Consider the following 21,904-nt stretch of genomic DNA (forward strand, 5'->3'; position numbering starts at 1 on the left):
GTCCTTGGAGGATTTTGGGGAGGGGGGGATTTTGGGGGATTTGGGAATTTTGAGGGGTGATATTGATATTTCAGATGGTTTGGGCCCATTTTCAGTGATTTAAGAGTGATTTCTGTGTGATTTTCAGTTGATTTAAGGCTATTTTGGGTGAATTTGGGTATTTTGGGGGTTTTAGGTGATTCTAGGGTGATTTTGGGCAATTTTGGAGTAATTTTGGGGGAAATTGGGGTGATTTAGAGTAATTTAGGACACCCCCTTACTCTCATCCCTCCGCCCCAGACCCCTTCCTCCCCTCAGCACCCAGGCCGCGGCAGCGCGGGCCGATCCCTCCTCTTTCCAGAGAATTGCGGGAGTTGTCTCCATGCTGCGACGGCTGCGGTTTTCAGCTGGCCGGAGTTTCCGAGCCGCTTCCTCCTCCCCACTCCGGAGAACTGGCTCCCTCCCTCCTTCCCGCCGCGGCGCGCGCGGCGCGGCGCGCGGCGAGTCCCTCCCACCTCGCGGCGCCGCGGCCGCCGTGCGCGCGGGTTCCCTCCCACGTCTGAGGCGGCGCGGGCGGAGCCCCCGCTGGGCTGTATGCATGTACCGGACCGTGCTGCCGTCCCATGCCGGCCCCCATGGGGACCTGGACTCGGGGACACTATTGCGATGGATCGATGCCGCTGCCTGTCTCGCAGGTACGTCTGGGAGTTCATTTTTAGAAAAAGACCTTCGATGAGAGTTTTCTAACTGAGTAAGTTAGTCACTATCATCTAGTCTCATCTCCTGATGTTACCCATAAATACAAACACCCTTTACAACAGAATCATTACAAAAAATGTAAACTTTAATCTTATTTAGCTTCTGTTTTTTCCTAAGGGTCTCATTGCAGAGTTGCATTGGTCCCTCACAGGAAGAGGGACCTGGTGCCTGCCTGTCAGGCACCAGCGCAGGGGTGAGTGGCTGCCTGCAGGGTGGTAACTGTGTCCTTGTGTCTCTTTTGAAGCTGAGAAATATGCTGGTGTGCCCTGCAGGACACAGTCCATGGATGAAATTGTGTTCGGAGAGACTGCCAGGTACAAACCAGCTGACAACACTCAGATGTTTCCCTTCTGCAGGCTCTTATTTGGCAGATAAAATGAGGCATTATAAAATGGGAGACAGCAGACCCGTGGACTTACACAACCACAGGGCTGAGTCTCAAAACTGCTCTTTTCTACCTGTAACCTGACCCATGCAGAGAGCAGATCCATCTCACAGGGCAGAAATAAACTCTTGTTAACTTCACTTGGCAGTTGGGATGCCTGGTGAGAAACTGATAGCATCTGGCTCCGGCTTATCAGTTCTGCTTATCTCTGTTAAATAAGCAATACTACCTATAAAACTTACTGTTATCAGTGTTTTTATTGCTGCAAGGTCTCTTTCGGTTCACTTCTTAACATCTGTCTCTTTCAGCTATTTTATAAAAAAGATAAATGTTTTACATTCACTGAGCACTGAATTAACTGAGTCTACAAATAACAGAGGACTGAACTTGTTTTACCATTTCTCATGGTTTTCAGTGGGATAAAAGACACTGTAAGAGGAAATAGGCCCTTTATTCCTAACCCATACCATTACAGAAAGCTAAAGCCATTACTTTCTGGGTTTAGTGTGGTTTCACACAGGGCAATCTAGGAATTAAGGAGAGGTTAGATAGGATAGGCTTGGTTGCAGGGGACAGTGCACATGCAGTTTTTGTGGCTGTGAAAACAGCAACGCTGGCTGATGGCAGTTAAAAACTGTTCATAAGTGTAAAATAAGCATCCACTCAGACTTGAGACTGTTAGGGCAGTGCCCATTAGAGTAAGAACTAAAGCCAGTGACAAAGAAGAGAACGTGATCATACCAAATCTGGAACTCAAAAGAGAATTTCTTGGTCTGTTTCACAATATTGAAGTGTTTGTCTTGTCTTGATTTGCTCTGTGTTTTTAATTTTGTCCTTAGGAGAAAATCCTGTTTGTGAAAACTAATCAAAGTTAGGGTAATGTTTCCCTTTCAGGTATAATAGTTCAAAGTTAGTAATTTCAGAGCACTTTTCTGTCTTGTTTCATGACAGCAGAACAGAGCTTCTGGAATATGATGAAAATACTTTTCCTTCCAAATTTGTTTCTGAATATTTCTATTTCTTCTCTCACTTGTAATACCAATGTTCCATTTGTAATAAGAATTTCAGGTACCAATCTTGTAACTGTGAAAGAAATTATTTAAGAAATTATTTTTCTCTGCCAGGTCATCCCTAACATCCTTCATGTAGTTTACTGTGCAATTTCCTAAATTTTGCCACATCTAGTTCATTATACAAACATCTTGCATAAATAAAAGAGCTCTTGCTTCTCTCTCTGGTAAATTAATAAAATAGTTTAAGTAAGTGGCTTACTGGAAGGTTTATTTACCTAAGCCAGGTGACTAAATATTCTGCAGGGATTAAGTCTTCTGTGTTTATTATGTAAAGAGAAATTGTCACACATCTATATAGTTCAAAACTTATTACCATGATAACCTCTCCATTCTCCTGTAATACACAGCAGTTCAGTGTATTACTGAACTGCTGATTTTAAATTGATACATCTGATTTTAAATTGCATTTATTTAAATGTTGTTAGTCTTCTGTCTGTGAATGATAGTCACTTCATTCTGACAAATTTCTGATAGTTTTAAGTGGAAGTGTGGTGTTGTGTGACTTCTGCCCCTGCAAATCTGTAGCTTTGACCACTCTCCTATCTGGGAGGGAGCTGGTGGCTCCCTTAGCTGTGCAGTTGGGAACAATTGCCTTAAGAGTTGTGCTTTTTCTTTGCAATAAATAATGCAAAAACTGCTTCTGAGCATCTTCTGCAGAAGCTAATGAGGGCTGTGCACCTGCAGCTGGCCTTGGTTCTTTGCACTGACCATTTCCCCTGCCCTATGCACCCAAAGGATTCCACCTTGGGTTTCTTGGGTGAGAACAAGAAAAAGAAAATTGCTGTCTAGTTTGTTGTTCCTGTCAGGTCCTCTGGAAGAGCAGGTTTCCTGTTTCCCATTTCCCATTTCCCATCCTACTTCTGCAGTGGAATAAGCAATTTAAGTAAGCCTTTACCTTTAAATGTCCCAGCTTGATTCATTTAAATTAGTAAGCAACGACTACTACTACTACTACTACTATTATTATTATTATTACTAATTTGGAAACAAGGTTTGCTCCTCTTTGCAACATGGAGCAGGTGCTTTAGGAATTCCAGAAGGAAAGAAAATACCTCCTCATTTAAATTTGTTTTGATGACATAATAAGGAGAATTTAAAAGGTACCAAATAATAAAATAAATAATATAATAAAAAATTAAAATATAGTAAAATAATATATAATATAATGAAATCACATTAGATAATTGTCTAGTACTCCATAATCTCAAGAATTTTTACTAGATAATAAAGTAAAAATTCTGTTTAGTTGTTTGTGTAGGTAAATGGGGAAGAGTGGTTTTCAGAGGGATGAGGTTAGCACAGAAGGGACAAGCAGTCCTGTTCTTGGCCAAGACTTGGAACATGAATTCTTTCCCCATCCAAGAGCGCTTTTTCCCTGGAGTTATCTACTCATGTGCACACACCTGTGTGCCAGAGGTGCTTGTGGAGTGTATCTGAGTACTCCTGCAGCTGTATGTACTCCGTGATTTCTGCAGGATGTGCTTGTGAGTAAAGCCAGAACTCCTGGGTGTACCTGAGCACACCTGCTGCCATTCAGACACCAGCAGAGAGAAGCAATGTTGCCATTAAGGTTGTGCAGTGGCTCTAATTTTATTGACCAAGTCTGACTGGAGAATAACAGTGTTGAATTGAACAGTGAAAAATTCACTTTTTTTCAGTGAATTCTCAGTGCAGCGTGGAAGACACAGACTGATTAATGAGATGTTCTTCACCACTTTTAGGAGTACACAGAGAGGCAAACTCAAGCCCTTATAAAGCTTCATGTTTGCCTGCTATAAGGTCTTACTCTTCTTAACAGGGTTGGAGAAATTCTTGCCATCAGAGCAAAGGTGAACATATAAGTCGAAGCCTGTGTGGAGGTAAGAGATCAGCACTCTTTTTTCTAAAGATATTGAAGGAATAGAGCAGAGGTGGGAGCAGCAGAGGAGCACAGCGTGGCTCCAGGTTTATTTGCTCCAGATATCTGAACAGTAACACTGCCTAATGGCACTGCTTTCAGAGTGCTACAGTTGTGTGTTTCCTGTTAAATAATCCATGTCAGAGTAGCAGCTGGGCCCCAAAGAATTGAAGCCTTTGGCAGGTGTAGTGGGTAGGATGGGAGAGGTGGTGTGGTCCAGGCCAGATCCACAGAATAGGTGAAGTTCAAAGCATTTTTGAAACTTTTGAAACAAATGTACACATCTCAGGTGTACACATGATCTTAATCTTCATACTGCAGGCAGTATGCAATGCCTTGCCTGATCACTTCAAATCAGAACTGAACTTTGGGGGTGCTTTTTGTGCATTGTGCCTGTGTCCAAATCCCATCGTTATGAATGGGAGTGATGCATCTCACAGGTAATGTATTCCAAAAGTTTCTAAAAATTAGAAAAAAATCAGAATTTTGGTGTGTGTCAGGCCTATGCCACAGGTTCGAATCCAGTGTTTCACATGCGTTTCATTTTGCTTTGCACCCCTAAACACACTTTTTTTGCACGTACAGACCTTAGAAACTCATTCAGATGGGGGCTCTGAATGCCACAGAAGAAAATGGAAGATAATATCCATAAAACTACGTTTAAGCGTCTTTCCTGGTTTTGTAATTTTACCCCACAAGTGATGCTAAACAAACATAAAAGTTGTGGTACTAAAAAACCTTTCAGAGTTGACCGAATATTGTGATCACCAGATATGTATTAGTGATTAGAGCAGGTTTTTTACCTTTATGCTTTAGGTGTAAGGGACTGATAAAAACTGCACCGTACTGTCTCAAATCAGTTGACTATGATGTAAATACTTCTTTTGTCTCCTTCTTCCACCACCTTCTTCCTCATAGGTTGGCATAGAGGTGACAGTAGAGGATGTTGTAACGAATGATGAAAAGATTGTGAGTGTGGCATATGCAACATATGAGACCAAACCAGTTGGTGCTGAAAAGGTATTTTTCCTGCTTTCTCCTAAGCTTGGAGTGACTGAGTTTCTGTGAAATAACCCACCTTTTCTGGTCGTGTAACACAGCAGAAGCACTGTTTATTCTGATCAGTGATAGGAAAAAAGCATTAAGTTCAGACTTTTTGAGATAGAGTCTGGGGGTTTATTTCTAATTTGTTTCTCTGAAATGGTTAGGTTGTTGTTGCTGCTGTCATTACTACTACTACTACTACTATTATTATTATTATTATTATTATTATTATTATTATTATTTTATTGTTATTGTTTCCATTTCTATTTCCATCTCCTTTTGCACATTTGTTCATTATAGAAGTGAGGTCTTTGAGGCCTGCAGTATTGACGGAGGCAAGCTGTGAAAGGGAGATCCTTGTGAGTCTCTCTCCTTTTCAGAAGTTGATTGCAGAGTGGGCTCTTTTATCTTTTACTTCCCCTCTTGGGGAGGTTGTTCAGACAGAAGACATTATTTTTAAGCTCACTTCCAATCTAAATTGGTTCTTTGCCATTTATGTTGATTGGTTTTCACACCAGGGTTGTTTCTTCTCCCCAGTGTTTGGAAATCAGTTATGGTACCACTGGCCTTCACATCACTGTGCCAGACAGGCACAATCTTTTTAGAATTTTCTTGTAGGGAAGGCCAGACACTCCTCAGACTCTCCTAAAAAAAAAACTCCCTTTGCATTTAAAATTCTGCTTTCTTGAATGTGACATCATGGATCTGACTTTCCTGTCTGACTGCATGTGTTATGACAGCACATCTGGCTGTCATAAACATCCACTGGAGATTGGCAGAGTCATCCCATGAGCAATTAATACATCCAATCACTACTGCTCTCTCTTCTGTGAGGATGTGCCACAGTTTGGAAAAGAAACAGACTGGAGCAGTTTTGCTAAAACTAAAGCCCAGCTCTTGTCTCTGAAAGGCTAATGGCTAAATTTCTGATAGCACTAAAATATTATCAAGTAAGAATTGTTTGTTCCTACTTTGATATCATACTCATAACATAAACCTGTTCACCTTTTGCCCAAATTTCTGGGGACATTAATTCAGGATTAAATTGGTGATGATTAACTAAGATTAGGCTTAAGACAGGAATGTCCCAGAGGGAGTTTGAGAGTTCAGTTCAAATTCCATGACAAACTAAAATCTCAGAGACATTGAAGAATATTTTTTTCAAATCCACTTTTCTAAACAACTGTTTCTAAGGTTGAACAGAGAGAATGTCAATATAACCACCATCTTAATATTTTAACTGGGCCACATGGGAAAATCTAGGAAGCTCTTGAAAAGGACTGGAAAGGAGACAATGAATCTGGAAGAGGGTTAGGGGGAAGAGTCGAAGGCTGAGAAACATTAGTGGCTGCACTGCAAGACACAAAATGTTGAATTTGTCTGTGGTGCACTGCTTTGTGCATTATTTTAATGCTTCTGAGGCTAGGCCTTCTAGACAAATCTCACAAGTGATTGTTCAGTGTCACCTGTGGTGTAATTATCCACATGGAGTAATTTTCTTTAAATTACTACATTTGCTTTGGATGCAGTTTGTCATTGAACTGAAATACACAGGAATTTGCACTGACACCACTGACCAGTGCAACTGTATTTATTTTCTGGTTCAAAAATTCTATCCTCAAACCTTCATATTAAGTTCATCTTTTCCTGTCTTTTTTATTTCTTGTTTTTTTTCTTAAATGAGAACTGTCTTCAACACTGTGTGCTGTCATGGATGTTTGTATTTAGAAGCTAAAAGCACTTTGTCATTGAGTTTTAATGAATGATTCTGAAAGGATAATGCAGAATCTCTTGAACTTTATACCCCATGTTAGTTGTATTATTAAACTTGTCATCTTGGACAGCTGATAGGAAAAAGCTGTAGAAAATGCTGATGCCATTTAAAGTTCAAAGTGCACTTTGTTACGATTGTGACATTCAGAATTGTTGTATTTTTTTCCTCTCCATTTGCACAGATTGAGTTAAAACCCATAGAGCTTCAGTCTCCAGAAGACCACCTGGAGTACTTCCTGGCTCTGGAGAGGAGCATAATCCGTACGGGCTATTTCGAGGTCTTTCAGAAGCTGATGCAGGAGAGCAGTAAGGAAGGTGAGTTTTCTACTCAGCACAGAAGGTGGAACAAACACTTATGAGCAGCTGGAAGGAAGGAAGGAAAAAAGCAGGCAAAACATCTCCTTGGGGTTGTGGTGTCAGGTAGAAAAGTCTGTGCCAGATTTGTGGGTAGAGGTGCCAGAGGTGTGTTAGGCAGTTACTCTAACAGAGTGGTATTTCTTTGTCTCTCAGAAATTCCAGATGTAAAAACACAGGGTTGAAGGCCAGGTGTGCATTAAATAGATGTGAAATGCAGATCTTCATGTGGTTCTGTGTGTGAGGTTTCACAGGTTTACAGCAGTAAATAAACTTCTGTGACACTAGTTGTGATGTAGACAGAAGCATGACATTCATTCAGGCTTATGGCCATGTCTTTGCCAGAAAGGAAAGTAAGAACTATGTTTATGCCCTGAGATGATTCCCAACAAGCAGAAGTTTTATTATGTGGAGGTCAAAACAGGTAAAAAAGTTAGAAGAACTGAATAAAGAAACAGGTTCCTCGTTATTTATGGTAGTAATTTCTGTTCTTAAAGAAAGTTGTGCTTGTAAGTTGTTGTGTTCCCTCACAAAAGAAATTACTCGGAGCAGTTAGGAAAATATGCTGGTATTTGGAAAATCTGAGCTGTAGCTCCATGTATAAATAACAGGCATTGTGTGGTTTTACTGAGGAGAGATTAAACCTGTTATAAACAAAGATCTAACCTTAACAATTTAGTAAGACTTCGTAGAACTGAAGAGTCATGTTTGGTACAAGAAAACAAGCTATTTGTCTTCATGGTAACTGTCTCACAGGGTTGCAGTTTAATAACCTGAGTGACAAATCAGAGGTTGATGGGTTTTGTCTCCACTGCCTTTCCTGGAAATTTCTTTGAAGAATATTATTGTAGCACTAATTCACCTCCTTAAGGAGACAGAACAAGCAGAGTGGGAGAAGAGAGGAGAGAACATTGTGTGTAAAGGCTGCTAGGGAGCAGCATATGTACAAATCATACCCTGAAAGTGAGGTTTGTTTGATGAGTGGATCTTAGGGAACACCTTGAGTAGGTCCAAAGTACAAGTTAGTCATATGTGTCCACACACTTACATAATCACAAAGTTAGCTAATTATGCCACAAGTCAAAAGTACAATTCAGGTCAAGCAGCTCCTAGCACAGATAGGCACTTTTAAAATTACTTGATGTAATCTCATGCCTAAATCTTTTCCTGTGAAACACCACCGAAAAGAATTGAGATTAGCGTGAGGCTGCAAGGCTAAACACTTGAAAGTGACATCAGAATTGTTCGGGTAATACAAGGTGTTTCAGATCCTCATTTCAGTCATTTCACGCAGGTGTTGTCTCAGGCAATTAAAAATTTGTAAGAAGGTGAAATAATCAAGTCCTGCTCTAGTCTTAATTCAACACACCTGTAGAGGTGCCCATCACACACAGTGCAGAGTCTTTGACAGACATTTGAGTTGGTGCTGAACTGCTCTGACAGCCCCTGAAAGCCAGCACACGCTGGGGCTTCAGCTGCTGCTCCCCTGCAGGACCTGCCCCTGACAAAGGGACACAGAACTGTCCTGACACAGGGACTCAGAACTGCCCCTGACAAAAATGACACAGAACTGCCCCTGATACAGGGATGTGGGCATGCACTGAGGGCTGGCAGTAGCAGCTCCTGGGAGAACGGAGAAAACGTTCAGCTTCTTATTGCTTCCCTTGCAAACCACAAGGCTCTTCTGTGCCTTTCTGTTTGTCGTCTTTTTGCTGAGTCTGAACAAGCTGCTCTCTTCACTGGGTGTGCTTTGTTCTGAAAGCATTCATTGATTCATTGCTGCTCTGTTTCAGATCCTTCTAAAGATGAACAGACCATTTCAACCGAGCACACCTATGTCCAGAGCATGGAGCTTGTCCTGCCTTCGCACACAAGCCATCAAGGGAACACCTCTGCTGGACAGATAATGGATTGGATACAGATGGTGGCAAGCATCTCAGCAAGGTACTTTCCTACAGTATTGTCTCTGCATGTGATTCTAAGTGGATGTGCTTTTAACGTTAAAGGTTTCACAGGGCTTTATTTTATGAAGAATACAGACCCAGGCCTTTGTGACTTGTCTTCCTCCTCACATTACAGGAGGCCTTTGAACTATTTAAGTGGTCCATCTCCCACAGCATGCCATGCCACTGAGACTCAGGCATTATTCTGTTACACATACAGAGCCTAAGGCAAAAGAGACTGTGTTACCTTTCTGGGAATCTTTGCAGAAAGCTAACATTGGATACAGGAACAGAAACCTGCTCTCCTTGTGCTTGGTGCAGTGCTTTAGAAACAAAGTTAGTTGTTTAACCAGGATCAAACCAATGCTCACCCTGCATCAAGTGGCATCCAAAAATGAACAGCCTGCCAGAACTTAGTCTGCAGATCCTCGTGATGCCAGAAGAAAAATAAGTCAGAGAAAAAGGATCCACATAAACAGGCTCTGTTTTGTTGGTGTGTGCACAGAATGGATGCATAACCCTCAACAAGTCACTTGACCTTTCTGTCCCTCTGAGTTGCACATCCTATGGCTTGCAACAATTTTAGCAGTTTAAAGAGCTCGGGCATCTTCAGGTAAAGAGAACAAAATATATTTTGTGACGCTGCCTGCCAGTGTGACCCAGGCACATAATCACTTAATTCCTCTTCCCTGGAGTCAAACCCTTGTTTGTCTCCCTTCCTGTTCCTGGACACTGCACAAAACTTCTTTGTAAGCAGCACTCAAGTTTCAGTCTGAATTCTCCTTGCATACCGAGTGACCTAATTCACTGCAGGGATGTTAGATATGTTTTCCCTTTTTATCTTTAATAATTAAATGACTTCTCCATTCATTATTCCTGTGGTTTTGATTTGTATCCAGTGGTTGTACTGATAACAACAGATTTTCTGTAGTGGTTGGATAAACAACTTGTTTTAGTAACAACAGAGAGCACTGACCCTACCCCCGTGTGCAATTCCAGTGGCTTGAAGGGACTGCTGCAGATTTTTGCCGTAATATGACTCAGAATATTTACCTGTTTTCATCTGATAAGTTTTACCTTGTGGGAGTCACATTTAGATTTAAAAAAGGAAGGGAGACATAAGCAAATGGAGTACTGGACAAATTTTCTTTGAATTAATTAATGTCAAACATGATTACTCATGTTGAGAATTTCAGGAATAATAGCTGGTGTCAGAGGCTGGTTGAAAGCAGAGATGTTGTAGTTTTTTCTTGAGAAGTAACTACTCTCACTATGAACCTTTTGTGAGACCACTCAGACCCTACCTCTGAAGGCACCAGGTAAGAGTTTCTATGGCCACAAACTGTGATGGAGGAACAGAAGAGGAGGGATAAGCCTGAAAAAATAAAATTCTAAGGGCATTTTAAAGGTTACTCACTCTCCTTCTCACTTCCCCACCACCTTTTTTTGGTCAATACATAAAATTGTGCAGATAGCAATAAAACCATTTGAATATTAGTAATATTAGCTTGAAATTGATGGATACTTTCTTATTCCTTACATTTTCAATAAAAGCATTCAGGGTGTACTTTTCCAGGAAAGAAATTAATATTTAAGCCTGATTTCTGGCTTGTTCCTCTCCTCATCATTATTGTGTTTGCATCTTTAGAGTGAACATTGTAAATAAAATCAACGCTTAGCATTTTAAATCAGAGGAGCAAATTAATTTAATTACAAAGTAATTCCAATGTATTAGACTATTGAAGAGATGTACCAGTCAGTTAATTAGCTGCAGATAATTGTGTGCATTTAAAAATACCGGTACGTTAGTTTTCAAAGTGCAGTTGAGTTAAAAGCTAGAAGTGCTACAAAACTGTATTTTGAAATTTAGGAAACCTCACCATGGAACAGTCTATCCTAGATGTGCACGTGGGCTCCTTACTGAGAGCAGTGTGTTGCTAAAAATAAATGTAATATATTGTAAATTGTCCCCTCTTCCTGTGATGCGCAGACTTCCCAGTAGAAAGTGAGGGGCTTTGAATACATGCAGAACTGATGAAGAAACCTGATTTTTGCCTGCTCCAGAGAGCTTGGAAACAATATTCTTTTCACTCAGACTGCATCTGGTAGCCATGTGAGGGTTTTTTAATTCTCATTTCATATCATACTAGCAGAAAGCATCTAAAACCAAGCAAAAAGTACTAATATTAAGACTAGATAACTTGACATGGCATTGCTTGGACACTGTCCCTGGTGCTCAGCCTTCTGTTCAGGTTTTCTTTAATTGTTTAAAGGCCTTAAGGTCTGGCATTTTTACACTGCTCAGGGGCCTGCTCCCCATGCAGTCCTGCAGAAAGTAATGAAACTGAGGTAAGCAGTTACGCTGTAGGTAAGGGATTCATGGTCTGGCTTTGAGAGAGGGCAGTCTCAAGCAGTGAGAATTAATTGGTGTTTCTAAAACGTGCTGGAAATGTAACAGCATGACACAAGTGGTGTCATGATGGTTGAAGCTCGAGTTACATGCTCTTGGAGCTGACCATGCTAGCATGGAGTAGATCAGTGTAATTTAGTGACCTTCCAGGTCCTGCAAGCCCTGTTTCTGTGGTCAGTCACGCTGGCTGTGATTTTAGCACAGCTGTGTTTCGGTCTGTCTCTCTGTGTTTCTGTTTCAACCGCCTCTGTCGGTCACAGCCATTCCTAAAGGAAATTAACAGGTTCGCATTCTGGCGGCAGTCCATTGAGTATGACCGCCTGCTGTTCAAGGCCAGTGTCAACAGCACTTTCCAGAGCAGGTAAGGCTCCTCATCTCTCGTCTCCCTGGGCATCTCCAGCACCAGCCTACACTGTGTGTTTCACGTTTTATCAGTAGGATTTTCATTAGTCAATTAATTATTTTTCAGGTGGGACTTGGAGGCATGTATCTGTATCTGTAACTTCCTATATGTGCCCTTTTTTTGGTTTCACTTTTATCAGTGGAAGTTTTTTTAAAGAAATTATTCTCTGACTTTCAGTTTAAAGATCATTTGTCACCAAATCCCACTCCTGCAAATTCAGACAATAAATATTCCTCTGAAAATCAGGGATTTTCAAGGGCTGAGTTGCTCCCAGAGATCTGACTCCTCAGAAGATTCCAGCTTCTTGCCAGGATCTTCCCATCTTGGCATTTATTGACAGACTGCATTCTATTTAATGCTTATTTTTGGTGACACTATTTAGCTACTGCCATCGTTTATTTTATTTCAAAGGTGTGCCTGTCCAGATTGAGTAATTGATTTGCTATGCTACAGAAGGTATTTGAGTCAGGCTTCCTGCACACCTGCAGGTACTGCAGTCCTCTCCAGAATGTCTCAGGGCTGATTCTGCACCACTGGCAGCAGCTCAATGATTTATTTAAACTGTCCTTGCAGTGTGGAGGTTGGTGTCCATGTGGAGGCTTTCAGCGGTGAGGAGTGGGCCCAGGACTGCCCGCACCCGCGGCACATCTGCAGTGCATTCCTCATTTTCTCTGCTTTGGATGACAAAGGGGAGCCATTCACCTTCCCCAGGGTCAGGCCCACTACTCAGGTGAGCTCTCAGCAGTGGGGTGGGCACCACAGCCTTGCTGGGGAAGCAAGGACCAAGCGGGGCACTGCAGTGCATCTTCTTGCTGGAGAGAAAAGCTCCAAATGAAGTGCTTGCCTTCGAGTGCGAGCTTTGTTATTGTCAGCTTTAGTCTTCCAAAAGTGAGAGGCTCCATGGAGAATCCTCATGACTAGAGATTCTGTGGCTGATGGAGAGAACCACAGAGAAGAAGAATCTGATGTGTTTGGAGATTTTTCCACTTGTCTGTGTCTCATGCAAGTTCCACTGACTGTAGATGAAATTTATAAGTATTCAGTGAATAGTTATTTTTATAAACCCTTAACAAAGGTGAGAAATAGAGTGAATAAAGAAGTCTGTGGGAATCAAATCCCATGATGTGGGTGGGCTTTCCAGTTGCTTTGACATGGAGATCTCAGTTCATGTTTCCCTGAAAGTGGTTCATGAAGCACTTGAAGCAGTTTGACTGCTATTGTTGAATTATTTGCTGTGTTAACACCTGTCACTAATCTTCCTGCTCCAGTTACAAGAATTTTAGAGAGCCAGTGTAGGCAGAAATGAAATTATTTTTTAACATCAGAGACTTTATTTTTTATAGGATGGGAACTAGACGAATGAAGGTGTCTTATGTACTCACTGGGGCATTAAGTTTACTACTGCCCACTGCAGGCTGTCCAAGAGGAGAAACTGACTTTGAAAAATACAATTTCCCTTTGTGCTTTGAACACCAGATGATGATAAATTAGGTTAATAGTTTATTTGGTGGGTGGCACATTTAGAAAGAGCAGAATGTGTGTGGTGCACTGCCCAGCTGCAACTGCTTTAGGACCAAAGAGCACCTGGAGGATGCTGCAATAATACAACTCTTCTATCACATTGGTTTTTTTCAAATTTCAGAGAATATTGCTTAGGCAAAAAGTAAACCACTAGTTTTCTGGGTTAGCTTGTGGAAAGACCATTGCACAATTGCTCTTTATTTGCTTGTATTTTTGCTCTGGCATTTGCCCATCTGGAATAAATAATTTTTAGTTGTCTTTTTTCAGGCTTTGTTCTAAAATAATGAGATTTGTTGCTCTCTGGTTCACTTTTCCTGCAGGATGATGTGAGAAGATTCTATGGAGCTGTTGCCAGGAGGAGAGTTCTATTCAACAGGTATAGCTGGGTCACTGGCAGGTCTTGATTTTGAAAACAATTTCATAATCCTCTAAATAAAGTAATTGAACTCCCCTTAACATATATATGACTGTTATATGGCATACGTTTGCAAATAATTTTGTTTCAATGGCACTGAAATTGTTAGAGGCTTCTTGTCTCAAAACTACTTTGCTCTGGAGGTTATTGTGTTTCACTGTCTTTCTTGGAAAGAAAAAGCAGTTATTGCAAACCAAAACTTGATAAAGTACCTGTATTTAGAAGACACTTAAACCTATAGAAAGTGATTTTACCTAGCATACACAGACGTGTAAAGAACCAGTTTATGCTACTGTGTCTCTTTTTAATTATGTTTTAGTAAATGCATCCTAGCTGCCAGAGGAGACAAGCCCTCTGATGCCTGGGAGACGAGAAACCAGGTAATCTGTAGGGGCATAAAAAGCTGTATTTGTGTACCTTTTGGGGTGTGTGAAGCAGCTGTTCAGGCTGTGGCAGTACAGGTGGACCCTCTGAAGTTTTGTGGTAGTCATGAGGAATGGATGGATGTGTAACACAGTGAAATGTCTCTTTTAAAAAGAGGGAGTAGATGGTTCACTACTGATCTAAGAGTGAGTTCAATAGAAGGATATAAAATAGTCTTTAAAACACATGCATACAAGTGGTCCCTTAAGGTCTCCTGCAGATTTATCCCTCAGTATCCCCAGCTGTTATAAAGCTGAATTCTCCTGTAGAGGAAGTAGTTTGGGGTTTTGGTTTTTGTCTTTATCCAGCCACAGAATGTCTGAAAAATTGCAGTGAGGAAACCATTTAGTAAGTGCTAAAAGTGGGGGGAGAGATAGCACCAGAGAGATGAACATTGGAATAGCTTAATGGAAAGATAGGGGAAATAATTTTCATTCCCAGATTTCCTGCACCAAGTGTCTCTGGTTTGGACATGATGGGCCACTGACTGTGTCCATGTCCTGTAGTGAATGATGAATTTAGGTGGATTTATAAATAAATTAAATGCTGTTTCAGTGTCCAGTTTTTGTAGCTAAAGCAGCTTCTTTTCCCTTTTTTTTTTTTTCTGCAGAGCAACAAATGTAAATATGCACACAATGATAAAAATCGCTTGGTTAAGATTTATTTCCTGTGAAATCAAAACCTGTCATAAACACTCTGAGGCTGTATTCTCTTTATGGAGTGGTTAAATGAGAACTCCATCCACTGTAGCCAAGCACAAAGAATGGCTATATTTGCATTTTCTTTGCTTGTGAGCCTGCTGTGAAAAACAATTGCCGAGATGGACCCAGCTTGGTACCAAAGAAGAGGTTAATTTTTGAGTAGATTCTAATTGCTTAAGAGGAAGATGGACAAAACCATTAATTCAGTGGTCTGAGAGGTTATCTGTATTGTCTCCCTGGTGGTCAAAGTTGTTCTTCACAGCTTTATAACTGGAGAAGCTGAAAATAGTGTTTTGTTGTCCTTTAATTAAGATTGTTTTGCCAACAGCCATGTGAGTGCATCAGGAAGCCACTGGAAGTGTTTTAATTCAGAAACTACTGAAGTGTGTTTTCACTTACAAGGAGAATAAACAATTTGTTTGCAGTTGAAGCATAATGATGGGGAAAAAGAGCACCTCATTTCTGCAATGTTCAGTGAAATGTACCCTTACCCCTCCATTTACAGACACGTGTCTTGTGTTTCAGGCGTATTTGAATTACAAAAACATTGCTGCGCTGACGCATATGGCAGAAAAAACAAGGTGGAACATAGCCTTGGACAAGACTGAGGATAATGTAAGTGCCGAAAAGAAATTACAGAAATCTGAAAGCAAAGCACCTCCCTGTTTGTGAAGGGGTGTTATAAACCCAAAATCAGTGAGGACACCTGTGTAAACCAGTTCTAGCAGAGGAGGACGCTGCTAGGAAAAGCAAGAGAAAGGCAAGGGAAAACAGGGTGTTAACCTTGTTGCAGTGCATGTTTTCCAGAAAATGGAGAGACATCTGGCATCTGCCAGGGCTGAGTTTCTGAAATGTGGTTAGTGACTGGCAGTTTACTTCCAGATCACGTCAATCCAGAGGTGTTTTGGGACAATAAATGACTTTTTCAGTATTTTAGTCTGACCTCCTGTGCATTGCAGGCTATGGAACATTGTTTAGTGACTCTTGCATGTAGACAATAGGATACTTAAGTAAGGGCAGATACAAATCATAAGGAATTCCAGTGATGGCAAAGCTGCCAGTGCTGTGTGTAGGTTGTTCCAGTGGTTAAATATTTCAGTAAACACTGCTGTGCCAAATAAACAGCAAGCAACTCTGTATTTGTATTTAGAGCTAGGAAAAGCAAGCTTGAAATAGCTCCTGGAGACAGGCAGAGACAACAACTGGGGTTGTTCCTCCTGGGGAAGAGGAGGCTTTGGGGAGACCTTGAAGCACCTCCCAGTACCTAAAGGGGGAGGTACAAGAAGTCTGGAGAGGGACTGCACAAGGGGGAATGATCCTAAAGTGCAGATCTGTTCCCTTTTCCCTGCAACTGGAATGACCCCAAGCTGACTTGACAGTTTTTGAAGGTAAAAAATGGCATTCTTCATGTCTTTGACACAAAGCCACAAGGCTTGTAAGGGTGCAGAGATAATCCAGCCTTGCCAATGTTCACTTAGCAGAGAGGTGTTTTGACAGCTGCACCTCTTGCTTTTTTTTGTGATTTCTCAAGTCTAGAAGACTCCTAGAACAACATGATTTCTGTTCTGTGCCATAGAGGAATATTGATGCAGACCTCCTGTAGATGGTTTTTAAAGCTCTTAAGCATTTAATTTTACACCAAACTTTACTTCAGAAAGGTGCTTGCTGGATTAAAAGTTGGGGTTTATTTCCTCTTCCAAGATAGGACAATCCAGAGAAATACAAAATCTGTGTTGTTGCGGAAATGCAGAAGAAACAAAACATTGCTCATTTTTGATGCAGAAAAAGAAAACCAAAACAACAAAACCTCAAAAGTGATGATGAACCTTATGAATTTTGCATCACTTGGAAATGCAAATCTGTTAAACTTCTCAGGATTTGAGAGGCAATAAAGCACATGAATTTGGGAGTAAAATTCGCTAATTCTAAACACTCTGTTGTACCCATCCTCTTCCATTTTATGAGGTTTGTGGGAGGTGACAAACCCTTCTTGTGTGTGCATTGTGATGTACAGGTTATTCCCTTTGAATTCTCTGTTTTGGGGTTTAGGCCTATGAATAGAAATAGACCCAAAATAATCAAGGCAAGATAGTACAGGTGGGGAACGAGAGATGCAAAACTGTGATTTTAAGTAGTTATTCAGAGTATCATTAGTTCTGGGTGCTCTGCTTCACAGAAGAGAGCAAAGGAGAAAAAGAAGGATATTTTGGAAAGGGAAGTGCGGGGTTGCTCTAGGGGCAAGAGGGCTAAGCCAAGGTGTGGCTGATTTGCCTGGACAAAAGGGTGTGGCATTTCCCAGGAACTCCTGAGAAAATCTGCCTGAAGTCCTAACTATGTAACATTTATGTATCTTAACATTTACAGTAATAATTCTTTGTTTTTAATACATGCTGCCTTTTTTTTTCCCAGATAAAAGTCTTTACCCACGAGGAGGGTGATACTCTGTCAGTTAAGGTGGAGATGGAGGTGAAGGTCCCATCCCACACGGCCGCCTCTCTACTGTCTGATTTCAAGCTCTGCCCGAGCTGGGACAAGCACTTCCTGTGAGACCCTGTCCTTGTCTGGGGCTCTGAGCCCCCTGACCTCTCCTCTCCTCTGTCGCAGGCACTTCCTGTGAGACCCTGCCCCGTTAGGAACAAAGTGTTGTAAGAGTTTGACATCAAACATTTATTAATCAAAATATGGGGTTTGGGTTTTTTTAGTGTAGAAGTAAAATTTGGTTTGTGCTTAGTCTGGTTCCAAAATACAGAGTGCACTGTATTTTTCAAAAGAATTGAATGCTCTGTGTCATTCAAAGGAAGGGATAGGACAGAGGTCATCTTTTTCTTAAATAAGCACTGCTCCAGTCCTAGGCAGGTGTATGTTAAAAGTTTTTGTACAAAAACCCAAAACTAGTAAAAAAAAGAAAAAGTTTAAAGTAAGAACTGAGGTGGATATATTGTGCGTGCTAGCTTTAAAAATTAGGGAAAAGCTGGACTCCTTCATGTTTGTGCTGTTGGAGACACTGATGCTCAATTTCACAGTCAAAGTGAGAAATCAAGAAATGGGGTCCTTCAAAATGCATATTTTCAAAAAATAACATGTTTGAAAGTTTGTATGATTTGAAACAAGTTTTGGAATGGCTCTAAAAGGTGTTTGGGGTTTTTTATTTACCTTTTATGGTGTAGAATAGTGATTAGAGACAGTTGAATTGAAATTGTACTGATTTGATATGGTGAAGCATTTTCAGTTAGTTATTCCATCCTGAAAGATTTTTACCTGAGGGTGGAACTTCAGGGATATTTGAAAATCTACAAACTCTACTGAATTTACAGCTTGTAACAAACAAAACCTAAAGAAATCCTGCTGATGAGGTGTTGCAGAAAACCTAAATGTTTCACTCTCTCCGCCTTGCTGCTGGAACATGAAAATGAATGGTCCAGTGTCAGGATGAGCCTGCTTGCACTGAGTTTGTTGGAGGAGCTGCAGTTGCACACACAGGGCCTGAGGTGTGTGCTAAATGTCTTCACAGGTCATGTGAGGTCCTGCAGGATGTGAATGAGAGGGAAAAGATTTACCACCTCATCTCTGGCCTCACAGCAGGCCGCCAGCCCAAGGACTTTGTGATTCTGGTATCCCAAAGGGAGCCCTTCCAGCCACAGTGAGTATGGCTCTGATTTTAACTCTGAGCACTTTGGGGACGCAGTCTGGGATGCTGTCACCTTGATCTGTCACTGGGTGACAAAAGGGCATTTTACTTTCTAAGGAGTGAGATTCCTTGGTTGATGCCTGAGTTTGTACAGCCAGATTTGATTTGCAATGTTAAGGTGCAATGAAATAAATACAGATCATCACAAATTTTTAGCATAGTACAGTATTGATTCCCTGACAGTGACTCTTTGGGAGTGGTCTACCAGGAGGGCAAATAGGCCAGAATTTCAAAAGGGCAAATGGAGAAAAAAACTCATGTCCCAGAGAGCATGTCAGTATGCTGAAGCACCTAGCTGGGAGTTTATTTGTTCTTAGTTTGAAGTGACTTTGTAATTACGTGGAATGGGAGTACAGAGTTTTTATTTAGTCAAGGAACTTCTTGAAACCTCACACATTTATTGTGTCTGTAAATTCTGCCGAGTCCCTTGCTCAGTTTAACATATCCTGCTTTTTAAAGTTTTATTATTTTTATTAGATCTCCTTTTGTTCTTACATAGTGAAACATGGGCAAATGGAACGTTTTGGTCTATCTTACCTTTCTCTATTCTGTTTCTTTTTCACATTCAGTGATTCTTCCAGTTAGCCCTAAAAGGCAGCACTCTGTATTGTGCTTGCCTTCCCCCTCCATGAGGGGATTGAATGAGTTTGGATACCTTTACTGTGGCCACACTGTGAAGCCTCTGGGTAAGGGTTGTTCCCTGATGAATGTAAACATGAGCTGAGGAGAGCAGGGTAAATTAAAAAGAAAAGGTGGGGAATTGTTCTCTGGCTGCCACAGAGGTCTCCTGCACTGGGCTCTGTGTGAAGCCTCACTGAGGCTCAGCAGGGGCCCAGCTTTGAACCAGGATCGTGCAAAACACCCGAGCTCCTCTGCCCTCCTGTGAAAAAGATGTGTTGTTGTCACTCCCATGAACGTTTTCAACAAGAGGAAGGGTGTGATGTGTGGTGTTGTGAGGTCTCCCCAGGATGAGGTGAGAGATGAGAATTGACTCCATGTTCTCAGAAGGCTGATTTATTATTTTATTATATTATATTATTAATATAATAATTAATTATAATATTAATATAATATTAAAGGAAATGCTATACTAAAACTATACTAAAAAAAGAGAAAGGATACATCAGAAGGCTAGACAAGAATGATAATGAAAGCTCATGATTGACTCAGAGAGTCTGACACAGCTGATGGTGACTGGTCATTAATTAAAAACAATTCACATGTTTGGATAAACAATCTCCAGCTACATTCCAGAGGAGCAAAACATGGAGAAACTGAGGCTTCTCATCTTCCCAGGAGAAGAAATCCTGGTGAAGGGATTTTTCAGAAAATATCACGGTGACAGTGATGTTTGTCCCCGCCCTGCAGGGAGCCCTACACGGTGGCGGTGAGGTCAGTGGTCCACAGGGCGATGCCCCCACGCCCAGAGTACTCCAGGACTCAAGTCCTCTGTTCTGGATTCCAGATTCACAGCACCAGCACCAGCTCCTGCACTGTGAGTAACCCTGCAGGGCCCAGCTGTGCCCCCTGCCCTGGGGCTGTCACCTCGCCTGAGCTGAGACTGCAGAGGAAACAGCCAAATACCTCCAAAAAAGGAGTTCAGTCTGTGTGTGTGTGGAGTCTGTCTTGCCCAGCTTTGGCCAATCTGACTGTTAGAAATGAGCCCTGAACCCCTACCCCTCCAGGCTTCTAAAACACACCCCTAGAGGATGTGCATTGCTCTGGTCTCTGGCAGTGTGTCTGTCTTTCCACTGACTACAGAGGCCAAGGAATTAGTTCAAATTAAATTCATCGCTTGAACTTTCATATGCCAGGAATCACACAATCTGATTCCCATCTCTGGACCCATGGCCAATCTTCTTTGCCATGGGAAGGCTAAAACTTTTCCATTTAAGAAAACACATTTCTGAAAACTTCCAGCAGCGCTTGGTGGCTGCAGTTCCTTTTTTGGGGCAGCAGGTTTGCTCACAAAGCAGACATATTTGATATGTTATACACAAGTGTTTCTTGCTGCACTGCTCTGTACATTTACCTGCAGATGCTGGAGGGTCTGGGAGCAGAGAGGAAACGAGATCACTGGGGTGCTGTAAAAAGGCATGCTTTTTGCAAATTATTGCCTTCAGTTTCACAAGCACTGTGTGCTTCTATTCACATCCATGAAAGCTATGGTACTCATCCAGGCTCTGCAAAAAAATGGCTAGCTTGCAATCCATAGGCTTTTTTGTTTCATTTACTTTTGTACAAACAGGTCTGTTACTTCCTTCGGTTACCATCAGGAATTACGCCCTACCTAACTGCAGATAAGGTTACTGACGCATCAAGCTCAGTCGAAGACACTGCGTTGGCCTGTATCAGGTTCTTACAGGAGAAATACATGGAGAGATGGATCCGAGGAGTTCTGAAGGGACATTCAAGCAGTCTGACGGAATTGTGATTGAAATTCCTGCAGTCCTCTTCCCCTTTTAAAAATGTGCTTTGATTATTACTAAATGAACATACACCCCTTATCTCAGTCTCCACAGCAGCACCAAGAAATCTAAAATATGACCTCTAACCACTGTATTGTTTGGCAATATTTTATTAAAAATAATCACCTGTACAAATAAATAAAATAAAATATCCCCACAAAATTGAATTCCCCATATTTGTTTTTTGCTGCAAGAAAAATATGTGAGGGAAGGTCAGGGTGCACTTCTCCAGTAATACTGGTTATTACAGCGACCTGATGAAGATCTTCAGGGTGAGAGAAGGACGAGAATCTTGTTTCATGATCAGAAGGCTAGATTTATTGATATATGATATATAATACATTATAACTATACTAAAAAGAATAAGAAGAGAAATTGCGGAGGCTGCTAACCTAAGAATAGCATAGAAAAGAATGAATAACAAAGTTCTGTGTCCAGCAGAAAACAAGGACAAACTCTCCTGTAAGTGGTCAGCAAATCCAAACACTCACAGAAGCCCAATCACCGCTGCACCTGTTACATTCCACACCAGCCGATAACAATTGTTTACATTCTTCTTCTGGGGCCTCAGCTTCCCAGAAGATGAACAAATCCCAAAGAAAGGATTTCTATGAAAAAATGTCTGCGACAAGTATTAACTATTACTCCTTGGTCTCGCAAGTCCTGTA

The 21,904-nt window shown here is 41.3% G+C and overlaps 1 protein-coding gene across 1 annotated transcript; it reads left to right on the forward strand.

Annotated features, from left to right (window-relative positions):
- The first annotated feature begins 453 nt into the window (after positions 1–453).
- Positions 454–21,359, forward strand: LOC132086191 (acetyl-coenzyme A thioesterase-like). The gene is given in 16 exon segments (XM_059491667.1): positions 454–674; positions 983–1,052; positions 3,995–4,055; positions 5,012–5,113; positions 7,093–7,225; positions 8,533–8,544; positions 9,058–9,208; positions 11,859–11,978; positions 12,594–12,750; positions 13,862–13,917; positions 14,276–14,336; positions 15,606–15,695; positions 17,490–17,623; positions 18,592–18,720; positions 20,137–20,263; positions 21,017–21,359. Coding segments are annotated over 16 exon segments (1,686 nt in total). The 5' UTR covers positions 454–577; the 3' UTR covers positions 21,203–21,359.
- Positions 21,360–21,904: the final 545 nt, after the last annotated feature.

This window comes from Ammospiza nelsoni, chromosome W, assembly GCF_027579445.1.
Source record: "Ammospiza nelsoni isolate bAmmNel1 chromosome W, bAmmNel1.pri, whole genome shotgun sequence".
Taxonomy (NCBI): Eukaryota; Metazoa; Chordata; class Aves; order Passeriformes; family Passerellidae; genus Ammospiza; species Ammospiza nelsoni.